General features: G+C 38.0%; 1 protein-coding gene across 4 annotated transcripts in view; it reads left to right on the plus strand.

Moving 5' to 3' along the window:
• Window positions 1-21,012, plus strand: part of fermt2 (fermitin family member 2) — a 47,828-nt gene that overhangs the window by 9,932 nt on the left and 16,884 nt on the right. For all 4 annotated transcript variants that reach the window (XM_015393798.1, XM_015393799.1, XM_015393800.1 and 1 more), the window contains exons 3-4: window positions 11,147-11,380; window positions 18,821-18,949. In XM_015393798.1, the coding sequence (XP_015249284.1) occupies window positions 11,147-11,380; window positions 18,821-18,949 (363 nt within the window). The remainder of the gene's footprint in view (window positions 1-11,146; window positions 11,381-18,820; window positions 18,950-21,012) is intronic.

Genomic DNA, 21,012 nt, shown 5'->3' on the forward strand with positions numbered 1-21,012 from the left:
AGCTTTATTCTGTTCTTCTCTACTCTTCTTTCCTTTTATTTCCTCTCTTGCTTGGACTTGCTTCCTTCCTTTATATTTCCTGTTTTGCATTATTCTTTCTCTTATTCTCTCCTTCCCTACTCTCTTTGTCCTGTCCATCCTTCCGCTCTGCCTGTAAAGTCTAGTTTTTTGCAGGCTACTAATATAAAGTCTGCCAAGTAGACAAATGTCTCCCTCAAATTCCTGGAAATTGTTATAGGTAGCTGGATTGAAGCAGATTATTTTAATTCAAAACTTTGAAAATAGCACATGTCTCGAGGCTAAAACAGTGGAACGGCTGGTTTTAAACTTCTTTGATCCAAACCTACAGAACTTTTAGGACCAAATATTTCATTAGAGTTTGGTTTGGTATGTACTCTGTAGTTGGTTTCCATGTCTAAAGTGGAATAAATACTATGACCGACAGTCAGAAGTCAGACCTTCAAGTTCTTTGAACAGTTTTTCCAAGTAATTCAGTTATTTAAAACATTTCAGATGAAATATAGCTCTATATAAACATGCTCTAAGAGGCAGGATAGATTAATGTAATCCCCAGGCCTACATAACCAAGAGAAAGACAGCAAATTTAATCAGATGAATAGATTATTTGAATCTTTCCTAAACATAAAAATCAGCTTCATGTTTACATATGTGGTATTCATTTTAAAACAAGCTTCGGTTATGACTGATCACTCTTTGATATTTTTTGGCTTCAATGTAGAGTGTTATAGCTGTTAAATGCTTGGTTTTACAGTATAAGAGAAATGTATTGTTTTATCTAGAAAAGTATTGTTCATGTAACAGTTTCATAATAATATGGCCAAATTAGCCTTCTTTGAGCTACTGTTTTTTTTGTTCCTCTAATGGTTTCCTTGCTGTGTTTGCTAAGGATGATTTAATCATGCCTGGCATCTAAAACATGCACTGCAACAACCTCTCATTGGTTCCTTAAGGAATCTGCGGCTAATGTTTTTTTCCCCTTTCACCTTGCTTTAGTGCATTTAGCGCGGTAAATGTAGAGCAAAGAAACTTTAAACCTCCTCATTGTTGGTGTCATGCCACAAACCTTTGTGTCAATAGAGTAAAATGATCTGGAGGGTTTTGTTCATTCCTTTTCCAACATGCCTAGGAGTTTGTTTTCACAGCCAAGGTACTTGGAGATAATGGAACTGGACCCTGTTATTGGCTTTTCTAGTTTATTAAAGTATTTTATTTAAAAGCAGTCTACTGAGCGGCAAGGTTTCCCTTTTCCTCCAAGGATAACCTTTGGGTTTCTTGGACTGTTGTGATTATATACTTTCAGAAATGGCTCAGTGGAGGAGCTCAGCGGAAACCCTTGAGGGATGCTTACCTGGATTCATGTGTGGCAGGAGAAACAGATGAATATGGTATACCTTCTCCATTGATCTTATTCCCAGAGATTCTTTGTAATCTTATTATTCCATCAGGGCCCTGAACACTTAATCATATAAAGCTGGGCCAGGGCGGAGGAGTGCTATCCAGGCTGGTTCGCTCTGTTGGGATAACGACACAAATGGATACGAATTGTCTGTATCTAAGAAGGCGTCCTATAGCCCCCAGGCTTTCTGCCTTAATGTATCAAAACCAGGACTGTTGGGTGCTTTTTGTTTTTGACAGGTTGTTTGTTCTGCCTCTGAAGCTGCACCTTTCCTATTTGCTCATTTCTGATGGAAACACTGAGTGCCTTCATGTCCCTAAAATAAGTATTATTTAGTAAGACATCTGAAGGCAAATATAAAACCCTATATATATTATACATTTCCAATTTGATCAAATAAATTGATTTGAATTAAAAGCCACCTGTAGTCTGATCTTAACCCCTAATTTCCACTGACCTAATTTTCTAACAATGAGCTTTAGATAAACATGAGAAACGGTTTAAAACAAACAAAAAAAAACGATTGATTTGTGTTAAAGTAACACTCAACATAAACCATCTATAAGATAGTTGCTAGCCCTAACAGATCTTTATTAAAGCAGAAGTAATTATAACATTTGACCAAACTCACAAAGTAAATAAAAGTTTTCCCCATTTTACGTGGTTTATACTTATTCAACCTGCTATGACATATGCATCCATGTTCCTTTCGCACCATTTTCTTTCATTGCATCATCATTTTCAAGAAGCCCCAAATAGAAGTTGAACTTTTCTCTAAAATGCATCAAAATCTTATCAATGCATCAAAACAGAAGCAACATGTGTGACGTGTAGAACATATTTTATTTACTCTGGTTTTACTCTGGTCTAAGCCATATAAAACTATACTAAAACTGTATATAAAACTGTACTAATCATAGTTCTGTATACCCCAATTTGACATGAGACGTTGTTCAAAAACCTTATAAAAACTTTATAAAAACTAAGTTTTATTACTAAATTCATTGAATTGAGACTGTGCTTGTCTAATGACCTTACCATATGGCCAAAGGAAGACTATACCTGGACTTTGGCTGGTTTGAGGTTTTCTGTGAGACACGGAGGCAGTATTAGTAGTGGTAGCAGGACTATTATAGCACCACAATCAATAACACATGAGAATGTTCACTGGCTCATATTCAAGCTTTATGTCTATTGCATATTACATTTTTGTGATAAATGGCTAGGTTGATGGGCTGTTGGCTGGGCATTGAGCTGTTATATAATCAAAGGCTCAGCTTACGTCATTCAGTTCAGCCTTATCAGTGGAAAAAAAGCATTAAAGTATTCTTTACTTGATTCAATCCATTTCCTGTAAATTGGTGTTCATTTATGGGCTAATTTTAGGTCTAATCTTAGGCTTCATCATGTCTGGAAGTTATACAGAATATCTGTCTTTAACCAGTTTCTTAAATGAGTTGTTCCCAATCTTGCATGTAGAGAAAAACAAAAACATAATGATATATAGTCACAGTTTTTAGACATTTAACTTGTCTAAAACATTTAGTTTATTTTATTTTTTAATGCAATCTCACTGACAAGTTTAGTTGCTTTTTTCCCTTTTAGTCCCACCCATATGAAATATTGGAAAATTCAGCTTTTATTTTTCTTAATTTAAGTTGGTCACTGTTTTTGAATGAATTCACACAAATAATTCCAAGTGTCGTCTACAGAAAGCAGGTTATAATATCCCAGCATACAGCCTGTTAATACCATACATGCTGATAAAGACTAAAGGGGGACTCAGGAGTGAATCTCCACTCCAAGTGAATTTTACAACTCCTGGTCAATGGCTCCCAATGAGGGGGGTGGTAGCCATTTGGGTTCCTTTAATGCAATGCGGGGCCCCCCACATAGCATCAATAATCACATTTGAGGGTAGGGGACGCATCCAAGGACAGACTAGAGAGAGATCAATGTTGTTGTTTTTTTTACGATATTTCTGTTTTGTAATGGTTTGTTCTAAGGCTGCAACTAACGATTATTTTCCAAATCGATTCATCTGTCCATCATTTTTTTCAATTGATAGAGTTAATAATTGGATAGCCAAAGATTCTTTAAAGCAAATTTTTACAATATTAAACCAAGTGAAACTCAAACTTTTCCATGTGAGGTGTTGTGGATAGAGCATTTTGACAGATGGATAAAAAAAAAATTTTAATGCAAAATGTTTATATATATATATATATTTTTTACAATTTTGCTACAATTACTGCTTAAATGGGTTGCTTTGTAAGCTAAAGGCACATTTTGGAGTCTCTATACTTCAGTTAACAATTAATCTATTACTAAATTAGTTGACGATTATTTCAATAATCGATTAGTCACAATTTATCCAGTTAATAGTTTCAGCTCTATTTATATTTGATAACAGGGTTTATTAGTTCTACTTAAACCATTTTTATGTTCTTGGCTACTCAAACAGTCAAACATCTGTTTGTTGCATTTTCTTGGACACAATGCTTGCACATATTGTCCTTTTGTTGCAGAAGCATTGCATAATTTAATAAAAACATATTCACTGTTAATGCATGTCAGTACTTAACTATATCCCGTAACAATGCTGCTGTAACTGTCAATTCTGACCCTGAGAGACCAATGAAGGTATTTTTGGTTTTTGATTAAATTTACTTGTTCGAACATTTCCGGCTACGCATTTTCAGCTATTCTTACCTTCTCTTCAATATGTTCCCACTCCCTGGTCACGTCATTGATATATTCCTGCCTACGTCACTCCAAGTTAGCCACTACAGCACTATATAGACACGTGAACCCAGCAACTATTGCTGTGCATCGAGTCCTGTTGGTAAAACCATGCTGTTCTAATGGGAAACTGGCATAAACTTTTTACACAGAAAAAAATGTCTGCGGCTTTTAATTCTGGGGACCTGGTAGTTCTAGTGTTTACAGGTACAACACAGCATGCTTCAGAAATGCTGTTTTTAACAGCTCATATTACATGATAATGATCTGTTGGTTTCAGGTCAAGTTAGTGAAATCTTTTAAACAATAGTCTAATGAAGGAGGGTCTCTGTGACTCCAACCCTCAGGATCAGCCTGAACCATGGCAGCACCAATCAGCTCAACAATTGTTGAGGAGCAGGAGCAATGGCTTAATTCTGGTCCTACTTGCTTTATTTTTCTTTTTTTCCTTTTATTTCACCAGTAAAGACATATTGAGATTAAAAACCTCTTCTTCTGTCATGCCCCGCTGGTGTCAACCATATAGATAACTTAGCCTTTCTATCAAATCTGCTGTGCATAGTGCATGTTTCAGTAACTCTTGGTTTACTCTCTGAGATGTAATTTATCGTATATTATTGAATACCAGCCGCCTTCCATGTTATTTCAAACAAACCCTGCTCATCATCATTGTTGTGTTTGAAAACAAGCTGTGGCCTCTCAGTGCAGCCCCTGTGGCGTCAGAGAGGAGTTGCCTAGGAAACGGCATGACCGGTCGTAATGTTATCAACTGATGGCTGAAAATGACAGGGCCTTTCAGGACATGGACATGTTTTTAAATACAGATTGGCTGTAGTAGTTAATAGGGGTTAGAAAGCCTCACAAAACACATTCAGTTATTCTTGGAGCGTTTGCCAGCTGATGCCTACTGTTTTAAAAGCCCTGAAAAAAAAAGATGGAGTCACTGAGTCCATGTGGGTGCCCCCCATTACCACTTTAAGGCTACATGCAGCTTCTTCTGTGCTTAACATCTTTTACATCTCCCTAACAAACATTTGCAGCTTCTGGATGGTTTCCCGTCATTTCTTTATCATGCACGGTGCAAGTTCAAGCTAATTAATGATGTAGATAATTTGAAAACTTTCACCGATATTGTTTCTATAGGTCAAGTACAAGATTTGTGTGAATTTGAGTTTTATTTCCAGATGTTCACTTTGGAAAAAAACATCTGTTACAGAGTAAATGTGGCTTAAATCATGTGGAATCATCAACTTGTACTATGAAATGGATAGGTGCAACATCCAGGCTTTGGTTCTAATATCGTGTAATATGCTGGTAAAGCTTGTAAGTCATCCAGGTCATAGTCATTCCAAAAAAGTTAAACAATCCACCGGACTTTGTTTCAAAGTTTGAAGATGTTTTGCTTCGCATCAAGGAAGCTTTTTCAATTCAAAATGTCAGGAATAGAGTTGAGTTTCAGGCTTTATACAGTAGCCCAGCAAAGCAGCATGCAAATTGAAACGGACGAACAGGTCTGCCCCTTTGGAATGGGGGTCGTTCAACTTCTTCGTTTGCCTGCAATGCCCCAATTTGCATTGAACTGCATATACCACTCCGCTCACAAACCTCCCAGACAAAATATGAGCAGAGTGGTGTATGCAGTTGGTGAATGCTCTGATTGTTATATTGGAGAAACCAAACAACCTCTCCACAGACTCATGGCCCAACACAGATGAGCGACCTCGTCGGGACAATTCTGGGCTGTCCACCTACACCTTTCTGAAAAAGGAAATTCTTTTGAGGACCGGAATGTTCACATTTTGGACAATGAAGGCAGGTGATTTGAGAGGGGCGTGAAGGAAGCCATCTATGTTGAGAAAGAAGGAAAAACCTTAAACAGAGGGGGTGGACTCAGATTTCTGCTGTCAAAAACCTACAATGCAGCAATTGATTTAATCCCTTCCTGCTATCATCTCAACCCCAACCCCTTTACAGGGGAGCAGAAGACTTCTCCTATTCAGCCAGGCCAGCAGTTCCCTTTAACTACCCCCTTTCAGGGACATAGACGGGTATGGGGCATTGCAGGCAAACAAAGAAGCCAAATGAAAGGGGTGGACCTGTTCTTTAATTTCAATTTGCATGTTCTCTAAGCAAAAACAAGGCTTTGCTGGGCTACTGTATAAAGCTTCGAACTCAACGCTATTTGTGACATTTTGAATTGAAAAATCCTTTTGGATGGGAAGCAAAATGTCTTAAAACTTAGAAACAAAGTACAGTGGATTGTTATTTTTGTTGTTGTTTTTTTTTTTTTTACTTTTTTGGGATTATACTATTGTGTTTTGTTTGTTAGGATTCTCATCTGGTGGCCCAAGCCCAACCGAAACATGTTTAAGGGATTATATTACATTTATATTATATTCAGTTAGCTGTTAAACATGTTGAAATTGCAAAATTTGTCTGTATCTATCAAATGGATGAACAATACTCAATATGTGCAGAGACTAATTGGTAGTCTTTAAAATGAAAAAATGTACACCAAGCTGCACCAAAAAGTCAATGCTGCATCAATAAAAGAATAAGGTGGAAAACGTTGCTAATTTGACCCTGAAGCTTTTTTGCACTATGTTGGTTTTAGACTGTAGGTCAGATGGAGCTAGCTGATGACTATTGCCAAACTACGTCTGCGTTCTCCAGTATTAGCAAGTATCAGCTAATATCATAAAGCAATTTATCTCTCTATCCCCTATAATTTTACATTTAATTCTCCTTGGGTTGATATAAATTATTCTATCCTATTTAAAGCTAAATGTTGAAGCTGTTACTGGCTATAATCCTAAATGTCCTCTCTGCTTTACCGCCTTCTCTCTCATGCTGCTGAGGCCACTCTCTGTCAACTCGTTTATCATTTTCATGGTACAGACAGGTTTTCATAAACAAAACAGCCTCTTAATGTAAACCAAAAAGGATATTCAGTGCAGAAGACAAGAAACAGAGGGAGTAGAAGTGCTGCAACAGAGAGAGCGTAATCTCTTTATACTACAAAAGTACCTGCTCTAGAGCGTGTTGCTTTCCTTCTTAGATGGGTTGCCATTTCTGCTTGCGACATCTTTCGCTTAAATCAGATTAAGAAGTCATGGTGGTGAATGAAGAGTACTTCTTTAGTTAGAATTTGTGAATTAATTAAGCCCATTAAAGCCCAGAGACACTTATGCACAACACACTGAGAGCTAATATAGTTAATGGATGAATAAAAGGAACACACACACACCCAAAACATGCATTCACTATATAATGTGTCACGTCTTGTGGAGGTCATAAACATGGTTTTCTCTTTCCCCCTTCCCTTTAGTCAATGCGCAAGTATCAGGAGCTGTGGTTCCACATTTAATGCATCCAATTACTTAGGCCCCCCATTCCTCTAGCTGCTGCATTACGTCAGGCTTGGCAGGCTATATATTTTTAGCGGTTCGACTCCAGTGGCCTTCTCTCACTCTGTGTGGATTGAGTTACTGTGTTATTGGTGAAGGTGACCAATAGAGACCTGCCCAAGCTGCTTTTGTCCAATCCAAACACATCAAACCACTACATAACGACACTAGTAAGGATAAGGGAGAAGGCAGTGCTCATTGAGGGTTCAGCAGCAGGCAGTAATAAAGAAACAGAGAAGCAGTCTCTATTGGGAGTTTGATGTCTAAGATTGGCCAAGTCGATGCATTCAGGAATGCATGATGACTCTTAAGTGCATTTCTATAGGATGTGTGTGGCGCAAACCTTGGTGCCAAATGGTTGGCTGCTTCCAGACACCAGAAATTACACGGTTGTCTGAGGGGGAAAAACCGAGCAGACTTGTGGAAATACATGGAGGATAATTTTCATTTTTTTTCTCTCCATACTTCCTAACTAGTTTTGTATTTTGACGCATCCAACAAACTTTTTGGGGGTGGAAGTTATGTTGATGATACCAATGAAGTCGTGTTCTGCACAGCTGAGGTGTCAGAATAAAGTGGTGACAGTCTGACCCCATGCTGATAGAGCAACTAGCCCTGGGAGTCAGAAAGTGAGGAATGTTTTCACTCTGCTTCACAGTATTTGTCTGTTGGACTAAACCTTATAAAACCCAGCAGCTTAACAAACAGCTAAGAAACCAACACCCCCTGCCTTCAAGGGACTTCTCTAAGCTTGAAGATGCTCATTGTTCCCTCCTCTACTCATGCTCCCCATTTTAACCATAATCACTTCCTCTGCTCATTTTGCCTTGCCCACAACAAAGCAGTTTTCCTTCCTTGTTCTAAACAGACTTTCTGCTGTTTCTCTCAGACACCCACTAATCCCATTGATTCAACTCTCAGACGAGATCAGGAGGCGGGTTGGTAATGCATATATTTGCCACCATGTAAAGTAAAGGTCAGGGAAAACAACAGCAGCATTTAGAAATGACAAGCCCACTTAAAGTTTCAGATGTCATTGCAACAAGCTGTTTAACTGACGTGTGGATGGGGATCAGGAGCAAGTAATGTCCGACTTTGTGTTTATATGTCTGGGTTTGTTTTATATAATTATAAAGGAGAAGTGTTTAAGGTGTTTCTGCGTTGTTGTAGCTTATGCTGGTGAGGTTTTTGGAGGTGAGCTATAACAAAGCCACACCTGACATTGTTGGGCTGGACAGAGTAATTGACAAAAAATGGAGAACTATGAATTTAATCCATCACTCACACGTCCGGCTCACACTGACTACGATGTGGCTATGGTTCTGGTGTTCAGCGAAAAGCTGCTCACACTCAGCTTCACCAGCCAAGAATCCTGTTGCAGAATCACCACTGAAGAGAAATGTTAACATTGGTTCATGCCCTTTCCTGGAGTTCTAGGGCTAAACTTGTTTTCCATTTGCATTATGATCCTTTTTCAACCTCCAATAGCCACTCTGTTTTTTTCAAGTTTCTTCTTCGCCGTTTTGTTTACACAAGCCAAGTCAGCGGCCGGCAAAAATCAAGATCTTGCAGAATTTTCTACAATGCTGCTCAGCCTCAAACCCACAGCTGCGCCGTACTGCGTTTGCCCAGTATTGGACAGTACCCAGGGCTACTGGCCTTTTGGGGATATAGAGTGGCAGTCTATGGGGTTTGAACCTGGTACTTTCTGCTCTTATTACTAGGTCATCAAAGTCCTGAGTGGGGCATTACTGTTTGTATATTTGTGATCTTATTACAGCTTAAAAATCATTTTGAGTATCCTTTAATGTAGTTTTAGCATGCTGTTTTTCTAATTTTGGAACACTGCCTGCAACCACATAAAAAAAAAAAAAAAAACTATCACTACAGACCCTGCTATGGTGGCTAAATATGTCTAAAAGGGTGTTTTTAATTTGTATTCATACCAGAATTCAACGGCCCTGAAGTCTGTTTGGGAACAGACTGAAAATACCCTCTAAAAGATGATTCCAGTCAAGTTTGTTCCTGATGTTGTTACTTTGTTTTTACCTGTACCAAAGGTCCAGACCAAGGAAGAAAACCTTTAAATGCCTCACATTACATAATGGCTTTTTGTCATAACGTCTGAAGACCATCTTTGGCATACTGTAGCTGTTAAAAATATATGTTTAAAGTATTTAAAGAAATTACTCATATTGCAAACATTTATTTAGGCTGAAAATAATTGTTTAAAAAAATCCATACTGTCACCATTGGTTCTCTGTTAGTACTGTACAGCTCTGAGGAATGAGATGGCCAGAGAAAAATGTCTTTAGCATATCTATAAAACATTTCTGTTTATCTGGACGTCAGTTGGCATTTATCCTGTTAAAAGATTTGAACTTATTCTTAGATTACTGTTTGAAGACAACTAACATTTAAGAGCTGCTGATAGTTCTAAGTTATGGTGATATACAATATAAGGTTCACAGGGCCTTTAGAGGAGCAACAGACCAACAGCAGGACACATTCTCCACCGCACCAATGGACAAGAAATAATCCTTTGTTTCCAGCTAGAAACATCCATAGTGTTTGTTGCAAAAACTCTGATCTCAGTCTCACCTGATCAAACGAGTGATTACGATTTCATAAAGCGCATTTCCATTGTTATAGTAAAAGGAAAACTTTCTGTAGTATAACTAGTTGGTATTTAGGCTCAGGGACCCCAAATTACCTCTGTGCTGTTGTTTTCCAACAGTGAGCTTTTGAGTTTAAGGCCTGTGCTCATCCAGTTTAGTTGGAGGAATATATGGAGCTGTCTTCATATGTATACAATAAGAAGGTGATAATGTCATTAAAGTCCTGACCTCTCAAAAGTAACTATGAATTCAAAAGTTTAAGTGTAGGACTATGTTATTTATTAATTTTCATTCAAAAAGTAGGAGCTATATTTGTGAATATTTCCAAAACAAAGGTGAAATTTGTATTTATTTAATAAAAATGGTAGATTACTTTTTATTTGCACTTTGCTTTGTAATGAATGTGGAATTCCAGCAGAACCTCAGCTTATGGCCGCACTGCCTAAATAGAAACCAGGTGAGCCTGAAAACAGATGCTGCGCGTTCCCTTCAAATCCCTGCGGCTTTCACCTCCACCTTGAAGTCAGACACGTAGACTAAGAGAGACTAAGAGAGCGCAGGCCTGTTGCCTTTTTGCTGAGCTCCTACTGAGCAAAATCCTAGAAGCTACGTGGGGTTCGGGTGCCTTGCGTTTGTTTTAAAAGGGATCACCTTGTGACTTTGGAATAAAAGGGGTGAGAACCTGATATTCCCACAGTGTCACTCAAACAGCAATGGCTTTCACACGGTCCGTTCCCCCTTCACACTGTGACTTTGCCGCCCCCTTTACAAGCTATTTCAGCAACCCCCTGGCAATGTTCTTTCCAAATAGGATCTTTTTACTGGAAGGAACATATTTTAGGTACCGGTAACTAAGGAGCAAATGTTCACATTTTCTCCTCTTTTTATCCTTTATTTTAGTTGTGATTAGCATTTTTTTTTGCTGTGAATTTTCTAAATCTTTTCCCCTCTTTGCTTCCTAGATGTGAAGAAGGACTGGTCGGACCACGCCTTGTGGTGGGAAAAGAAGAAGACATGGCTGCTAAAAACCCACTGGACGTTGGACAAGTACGGCATCCAGGCCGACGCCAGGTTGCTCTTCACACCACAGCACAAACTGCTGCGCCTCCAGCTGCCCAACATGAAGCACATGAAGGTCAAGGTGAACTTCTCCGACCGGGTCTTCAAGGCGGTGTCGGACATCTGCAAGACTTTCAGTGAGTGGAGCAGTTTTAAGACTTTAGATTGTTGGGATATGGGGATATAGTAAATGCACACCCTTCTGAACTCAGTACTTCCTTTGGTGGTATTTTCGGAAATATTCTACATTTAGCTTTGAAAATCACGCCCTTCCTCTTGCTCTGTTTTTTATTTAATCATTCCTTATGTTTATCAAACACTCTCAGCTCTGCACGCCACTCTGTGATGTCATGTCCTTGAACCCAGGGCTGCATCTACCTCAGATTAATGTTTACTATACAAGGATTATCAATCTGTGTTTTGCACCAATCTCATTCATGTTTTCTGGCTTTAGATTCTGTTCAGATAGTGCTTTGATCTATTTATACTAATCTTCTCAAACATTTTGACAGCTTGTTGATTTACAAACCAAAATATAGAGTTTTTATGATGTTTAAATTAAAGGGGATTTTAGAAACCTGGTGTTTTAGTCACAGGCTTTAAATACGTTTTTTAGCTTCAAGGGCCTATTGTTTTTAGCTGACTTGGTTCGTGTCAGGATGTTGTTTGCTGACTCAAAATGATTCTTTTAGCATCACTTTTTTATTGCTCATTAGTAAGAGACAATTTTGTGCTTTAGTTTTTATGATGGCTGGCTAGGCTTAATTTACAGCAGCTGATCTGGAGGGTCTTTTTTTTTTGTTTAAGAGGGAACTCCTAGCTTGACAGTTTCCTGAAATAATATGTGCTGAGCTGCGAAGCATTGAACATCAGGAGGAACAGGAAGAGACAAGGTCTGCACAACCTGTCTTTGTCCCAGAAAGCAGAGAGGGAGGGACCCGGTTGTTTAGAGAGATCAGCGATGTGGTTTTCTAGTGAACCGGTTCATCAGTTGTTGCAGCACTAACACTGATTTGTGTCCTTGATTTATTTGTTTGTCATTTTAATAAATCTGCTCCGATGTAAGAAGCTTTCATCTTTTCCAAACTCCTGTTTTTAGCCGTCAACATATGTTTCTCATATCCTATAAAGCTTAGGTAAAGTCTGTGAAAGAAATCAGGCGCTTTATCTTTGTTATGCAATGATTTAGTAATAGATCTATTTTGATTTAGAAGCAGAGTGTAAAACAACAAATCAAGTTTGTTTAAAAACAAGAATGTCCGTAAGAACATTTTATTTGGCCAATTTTGATACAGACATGGCCCATCTGGGCTGACTGCTTGAAAAAAAATGTAGGAAAAGGTTGATACACTGTAATACGCTGAGACGAAAATAACTGGAAACCACCCCTATGTTTGACCTCTAGTGCTATTTGGCAGCTCTCACATCCTGCTCCTCACTGCTAAGTTGGCGATTAAAGGATGCTTTAAGCTCTAAGATGTTTTCTGTTTTTGTATTAGTCAACAGTAATATAGAATTCCATGAATTCGGCTTTGCCTTCATGGGAATTGCACCAAAAAAAAGTATTGCTCACCAATTTCCTGCTTAGCTGTTTCTAAAAAAAGAAAGCCTTTTGTGTTAATGATTATTTCCAAACAATTTCAGTTTCGTTTCAAACCGCTGAAGTCAGCTGCTTGTTTGCCTTCAACCACTCTCTGGATTTATTTTTATCCATCGACTTTCCAGCATCTCACCAGCCCTTGGCTGTAGACTCTGTGGTATAGAAATGAAGCTCCTTCAGCTGAGCTCCACTTAAAGGAAGCGAGGGTCAGGTTTCTTCTCTTAATTTTGTCCTTGTAGTCATTCATTACAGTAAGCAGAGACGCAGCAATATTTTTATGACCCTTTTACAGTAGATTACATTGAGTTGTCAACCAGAAAAAGCAGCCCTGCTCCCTCAGTGTAGGCTGACCTCCTGCCTAAAGCTCAGGTATCGTTGTGTCTTGTTCATAGGTGATTTAAGGATGGATTAATCTGAATGGGTCTATACCAAACCGTACCTTTGATCATGAGATATCCATTATGATCTAAAGATTGAAAAACATGGGGATAAACCATGTGGATAAGCAGCTGATTATTTGTATTAAAAGGCGAGAGCTAACATGATATGAGATCTGATCACAATGCCTTCTGGATGGCTTATCAAATTCAGGAGCTTTTCTGTATCAGGATCAGGACTGTGTTGGGGGGTGTTCCTATTATTAAAGGAGTTTTATGGCATCACAAGCTGTGGGCCGTTTAACCAAGCTCCAGTTTACTGGCCAGTGATGTAACATAAAACAACTGTGGTTAGACTTGACTCTGAATTTTGAATTAAAAGGGGTCCTTATTTAATATACTTTGTGTTTTCTGATGGATAAATAATTTTTCTTTTTGTTCGTACACTTTATTCAGAAGTGTACAAAATCAAGGAAACAAATGACATCATGTCGTATAACTTTCTTTTTTCTCCTCTCGGATATCCATGTAGGGCTTCCATCTGTTCCTATTGCAAATTTTGGGGTTTTAAAATTAGACTGTGACTATGTTTGTGATTCTTTGTGGTGGGTATTACTCACTGCATTAAATCATCTGTTCCAAAGAGCAGATCTTTTTGACTCCCACATAGCTTCGCTCCTCTGACCTTAGGCCTGGTTTCTGTCAGAAGATACTGTAGGGGTCTCATTGTTCCGGCTTCATTTCTGCTGTTAGAAGACTGCTAAGCCTTTGTAAGAAATCTAATCAGTTGTATCTCCTTATAAGACCCTCCCAAAGTGTCTCCTGAGTGGAGATAGCAGACTCCCCAACATTGGGGTCAGCCTTAAATTACCACAACTTTGTCAGGAAAATCCACTTGCATGTTTTCTGATTTTAAAAATATTAGTAGTGATTTATCCTCCAAAGCTAATTTAGCTATCCCAGCACTGCATTTTGTATGTCACTTTAACTTAAGTAAAAGAATATTGTAATTTTTACCAGTTCCTGCTAAAGTTTATGGTAATACTTGTTTTATAACATTAGGATTTAGAAAATGTGACACATAAACTACGTTATGTTTAACCATCTGATTAGATGATGGAGTTTCTATGTGCACCTTTTTAATTGAAATGACTTGAGTTGAGTTTGCATGGTCTTAAAGGGAGAATTCAATTGTATCATAAAAAAAGAAACTAAAACAAATAAGGAATAAATTTTAATTTAGAGAACCATTTCGCAACACAAAAGGCCCCCTGTCTTTTTCCCGTGGTGGATCCGAACACGAGCTTTATGCATCTCGAATGTTTGCTTGGAAATGATTCAAAGGGTCCTTTTTCTGTGGTGGAGCAGATGATAAACTGTTGGAAAGTATGTCTGTCAGATTTATTACTGAGATTTATGAGGAATCACTAAAGCTCTGCATCCCTGTAGAATAAGATGCTTATAGGTTAAAAACATAAGATCTGATGTACTGTGGAAAAGAAAAAAAAAAGTGAATAAAAAAAATATTATTTTAATATGCAACTCTATATATAGTTACTACCGACTAAAATGATCTTTGGATTTTGTGGAGACCTGATGCCACGAGCGCTCATTATGTATATTAGAAACACAGGAAACGCCACACATGGGAGAGCAGTTTCTGTAAGATTGCCTTCAAATCCGACCACAAGCATGTTTTTGGTTTACAAGTCATTATCTTATTAGAATTTTTTTTTTCATTACACAATTTAGAAAGTTCCATCAGAGGAAGAGATTTTATGCTTTCACTAAATAATAAAGAGAAAAACACACAAGCAATGTTAATGCAATACATTCAACCTTTCTGTTATCTGCACTGAATTCGCTTTAAGCAACAATGTGTACATTTTGACCAATTAGCTTAATTTGAGATGTATTAAATGATTTCTAATGTCACTATTAAACACCTGGCACGTATGGTGTAAAGCCCTGAATGGAATGGAAAATGAGAGCAGTTGAAAATGTCCAAAAAAATCAAACGGCCTTCAAGTCTATCTGCCTTTTTGGATTGTCCATAATGAACCAACATGCCACAATACAAATATTTTTTAATATTCTTATAGCTTTCATGCTTTTTCTAACATATGTGAAACACCAACCTGACAACGAAAATAGCTAAATTTAGCTCCAAACTAATAGCACTTTGGTGTGTTCACTGATGATAACTCCTCCAATATAACATTTAAGAAATTGTGGTTTAAAACAGGAAAAAATAAAAATCTTTTTTTTTTTTGTTTTTTTTTTTTTGGCTCAACAGATGAAATGCACTTTTAACCTTGTGATCATCTCTCCCTGCTCATATTGTTCACTTCATGGCAACTAATAATTAGCTCTGAAAATACAGATTGACTGTCCCCAATTAATTCTCAGAAATAATCCTGTTAAGATTTTATTTCTCTCTCTCAAGTATACCGATGGGCTCTAGTCTTGACATATGGGCTCCCAACTTTTTTTTTTTTGTTTGCTTAATAAAAGGTTGATATATTTTAAAGTGCTGATCTTTATAAAAAATAAAAACTGATCCCGGCCCTAATTCTTTTAATAACTGAATACAGCAAACATTGACATCAGCTCAGTTAAAACAAAGTGAATCAATTCACACATCCTATAATGTCACAGTACAGCTTCCTGTCGATCTGCGTTCACCTGTTGTCTGAAGGCTGCACTCGACGTTTCTAGCCTGACTTTAACTTTAATCTGCAATGTCAGCTGTTGCTTTAAGAACAACATGCTTTCTAGAATTAAAGGGGGACTTTTGGTCATGCCATCATGGGTTTTCATTTTGTAACCAATGTGTTGGGGCTCTTTCTGCATAAAAAGTCAGTCAGTAACAACCACTGTAAGCACACTGCAGCTTTAATCAAACCAGAAATGTGTTTACCATTATTGAATAAAATGACATCTTGTTATATATTGATATTGAATTATTCTCCAGCCCTATGTTCAACCACCATGTTGCCCTTTGGAAATCGTTCATTTCTAGTCTACAATACTTGTCTCTATTCAAAAGTAACTCCCTACTTTAATAAATTGTATGAATTTGAATTTGTAAGTTTTGAATTTGTATGTTTTGAGCTGATTTATATAAAACATGTTTTATTTGATCATGACTGGTGGATATAGGATTCTGTTTATAGGATTCTGTTTTTGACTCTGCTTGCCAAACACGTGTGTAAAATAATCCATGTTAAACCAAGTCAACGTTTTAGGTTTCATCAGATATGTAATCTCTAACCTGGTAGCTTGCGTGAGTCAGAAAATGTTCCAGCTTGTGCGCTGGGACTAAATGATTAAAATGACGGTGTAGTAAAATGCCACACGCCTCTGCTATGCCTCAGCTAGACATACGTCCTGTCCAAGTATTCGGTGTGTGTTTGTGTGTTGGCCCTCCTTGCATAGTTCAATCGGGTTAAAGCTCAGCAGCAGGCTTGGAGCTCGCATGGCTGTATAAGGGCAGAGGGACTGTGCTCCAGTGCTGCAACAGAACGGGAATGAGGGGAGGAGGGAGATGACGAGAGAGGACAAACTCCCATCTGGTAGTTCTTAAAACTCATGGAATGCTTTTGCTTTAGTTACACAAGCCAAACAGCTTCTCCCCGAGCCTCCTATCTGCGCTCTCCCCAACACCTCGAGCAACCTCCTCAATCGGCCCGCCACAGTTAAATCTGTCATCGGTAGAGATTTCAGAATGATTTGATTTAACGTCTGTGGGAAGGAGAAAATTACCAGCTGTTTGTGAGGAGAAATTAAAATAAATAAAAGTGTCTTTCAAATATTGGCGTTCTCTTTGATTTATAAGGAATGTGTGAGGAAAAACCAAACGCAGCAGAGTCCAGATGTGCTGCTTCTGCATTATGTTTTAATTCTGACACTTTCTGGATCCTCCTTCATCAGAACCGTCCTATCGAGGTTACTGCTGAAGGATGGCCCATCTGGCCCAAGAAGGGGGAAGCCAGGGACTAGGCCACTGCTTTGGTCTACATACTACGTGATGACGGCCTGTTGCACTTTTAGAGATGCTTTCAATTGAAAGGAATAAGGTTTCATAAAGGATGTCACTTCTTCAATCTACCAACAGCAACTGAATTCAGCTTTGATGTGTGTAAGGTGAGGAGGAGTGAGACTGTGGCTCCAATGGCTCAGTTGAAGATTACACTAAAGCGAGATATTCGGGGGCGCTGAGAGAAAGGATTTTCAATTTTCCACCCCATGTGTGTACAGCTGTTTGCAGTTCTCCCCTTCTACCTCCTCTTATTCTGCCTTCTTTCCATCTTTGACACTTTATGTTGACTTTGCACCCCTGTTTTTCTGTCTTCTGTGGTTTCTTTTATTGTTTCAGGTCACTGGGAGAAACCAGTGGTTAATTTAATGCCTATAGGTGAGAAAGGACTAAAAACCTGCTTCCAGTAACTGGTCAACACAAACGGCAGTTAAAGATTTTATCAAATATTTCAAGCTTTAGTGTTGCACTAAAATACACAACAGCTTTTAAGAGCAGAGGGAATCATCCAGCTCGGTTTGAATGCGTATGATAAAAATATTCCAGCATTTCTTCACCAGGTTTCCTCCACAAAACTTACATTTTAATGGCTAATCTTATTATTTGGTTATTGAACTAATTATCTGTTTGTTAATTGAATAATAAACTGGAGTATACAGACTCAAAAACATGCCATTTACTAGAAGAATACCCCGCTCATCGCAGTAATTAAGCCAGAACTATAAAAAATATAAATTGTTTGGATTTCTGTGTAAAACCTTCTTTGTCTGTATATATACACACAGTTTAGAACTCCTCTGTTGGAACAGTTCTGGCATCACCCGGTAAAATTCTTTAGGTTTCCGATCGGCAGATAATCATAAATTGGTCAACAGACTAATCAATTGGCCGCAATAATCATGTGTACGCATTTAGATACATGAGAGGGACGATAAAGAGTTATAAAATATCTTTTAACTGTTTTTGCCTTTTACAATTTATCTTGAATGAGTATTAAATGTTCTTTTGTGTTTTTTTTTAAAGTTTGAAAACACTTCTGATAAACTTTAATTTACTACAAGTATATAATAATTAATAATTGATAGCTCCAGCCCTTAATGTGATCTATTGGCTCCTTATTACAGACAGGATGTAAAAGTATCAGGTTAAACGATATGAAGGGGTGCAGAAGTTGAAACCTAAACTGGACCATGATTGTTTATTTAGATTTTAAAGTGAAAAAGAAATGGACAAATAAAAAATGTGTAAATTATAGTAATTGGTATGCATGTTTCTAAAAGAATAGCTTTCATGTGGACACAGTAGTTGATGGACTCTCTCAGTTGTCTGTTAAGATGCAGAGTTCAGGCTGGCCTGATTAGGCAGCCTGACTCACTAAACAGCAGATGGGATTAAATTAATTTTAAATTTTTAGTCTATGTTGTCATACTGTCAAAATCTCACAGCAGCCAGGTCAGGTTAATGTTGGCTTATCTTCCTGGGAGACAAGAGTTCTTGGGCTCTTTTGTGTTTATATGGCTCAAATAACCTATTCTTTCCATTCATACATCTCCACTCTCAGATATCCGCCACCCAGAGGAGCTGTCTCTACTGCGCAAACCTCGTGATCCCAAGAAGAAAAAGAAAAAGTTGGAGGAGGCAGAAGAGGACGACCTGGAGCTGGAGGGTCCCCTGTTGACTACTGGAACAGGTGAGCTGCAGATGATAAGATTTCTCTCTACTTTAAAGTAATCTTAGTTTTAAAAGTATTTACATTGTTGTCAAAAGTTATACCAACACCAGCAGGTGGAGCAGCAGGTTCTGCTGGTCCACATGGAGGATCTTCTATCCGTTTGGTTTGTGTTTGTTTACACCTGTGGTCGGGAAACCGCCAAGATAACTCCAGCCTGCTGTTTCTAGTGACCAAATGGGAATGTGTGAGCTGGAGGCCTGCATGGGATTGACAGCCATGGCTCCCAATTCTTCAGCAGGGAGGACTAAGAATGGTTTAGATTCCACACATAGCTGGTCACGCTGCCATTTTAAGCCCAAACCCGGGAAGACGAGTGCATTTATTATGGCCCTCCTCCTCCTCGGCACTGAGTGATGGAGAGTTGCAACCAAATGAGAGAAAGGAGGGCCAGAACAAAACCAACTGGGCCGCTTTCTCTGATTTATGAGACAGACTAAATGGGACTCTTATATGATGATTCCACTTTGCTTGTGCTTCTTTTGTTCTGTTTGCCTTTTATTCTTGTAGAGAAAAAAACTTTAATGCATTTCAAATTAAAAATAAAAAAGCACCCACTTCAAAAAAAACTAAAGAGGATCACACCCACAGTTTCATCATTACATAACATGGGTGTGTAACTTTCAACACACATTTATTTCCCAGTGGGTATGGTGATCACACTATGAAGCAAACAGTCATTTTAACAAACACGTGCAAAAAACAAAAAGCACCTCCCTGTCATTTGTTTCCTCATTTGTTCCGGTGCATGTGTGCATCCTTTTAGATTGCAAGCAGTATTATAAGGGGTAATCTGTGCTCTAATGCTAGGATGTTCTTATCTTAGTGGAGTAGAGTTTGGCCTATTAGCTCGGGACTCCTGATAAAAATCTAAGGGCTTTGCAGAAAGGCAGAGATGCGATCAGGATGCTGCCGCTTCCTTTCCACACCCCTCTATCAGTGTGACTCGTCACATGCATCGGGGCTGTTCATTAGTCACTAAACACAAAATGGTTTGTTTTTTTGTTTTTTGTTTTCAAAGCAAAAGTTTAATTGAAATGAGAGTTGGCATGCTAGACTGAATTTGTCAACAGATTTCTAAAATGAAATGTAAATGGAATTTACCACTGTTTTAGGCTAATAATAAAATGTCAAAATTTGAATTCTTAATAGCAGAACCTCTTAACGGCATTAAAAACAGTATAGTTACCGTTTCAGAATATTGTTTTACTAATTGTTCCAACCGAGGTCTCAGATGTTTGATTTTTTTATTGTATATATATATATATATATTTTTTTTATATAAATCTCTAACAGCTAGCATTGTGCCAAACGGGTACAGAGAAATTTAACCTCTCAAAACCCACCGGGTCGCCAGCAATAATGCGTTTACAACTAATAACTCAGAATGCATGAAAATTACACCGGTAAAATGTTTACCAATATAGACATGTTAGACATCGTTGCAAAGCTTAGATTCTCCAGAATTCCACCACCAAGTACATTTTATGGACACAGCGAGCACCAAAGCACAATTAACAGATATTACAGCATGTCAAAATGTAAACATGACAAAGCAGCCATAACAAGCAAGCATGTCTTTATTACTGCTGTTCAAAAATACCTATCATTTTTTAGAATAAAAAAACTACTTTGAGTCATGTTTGAACTGATGCAGCCTGGGCTGTGTTTTACTCACCCAATTTTCATGTATTTTATGTATATATTCAATGTACCGAACATGTAACTTGGGCTTACAGTTCCTAAGTTATTTGCTTTTCCATTTAGGTATGCAAAATAGGCGAGAATTTCCCAAAATGATTTGGATGTTAAGAGGGTAAACTGTAACTGGCTGATTTTCTGTTTGACCTGCAGTACGAACTAAACATATCCTGATCCGATATTAATGTCAGTCCGATATTGGCCAAAAAAATAATATTGGCCTGCATTTAAAATCTCTGATATTGTCTTTCTTATATAAACACTCTGCTTCTGTTTAAAGCTACAGTGTGTAATAATTACAGGGATATACAGTCAGAAATGTA

The sequence above is a fragment of the Cyprinodon variegatus genome, unplaced genomic scaffold (assembly GCF_000732505.1).
Source record: "Cyprinodon variegatus isolate N-32 unplaced genomic scaffold, C_variegatus-1.0 Scaffold658, whole genome shotgun sequence".
Classification (NCBI taxonomy): domain Eukaryota; kingdom Metazoa; phylum Chordata; class Actinopteri; order Cyprinodontiformes; family Cyprinodontidae; genus Cyprinodon; species Cyprinodon variegatus.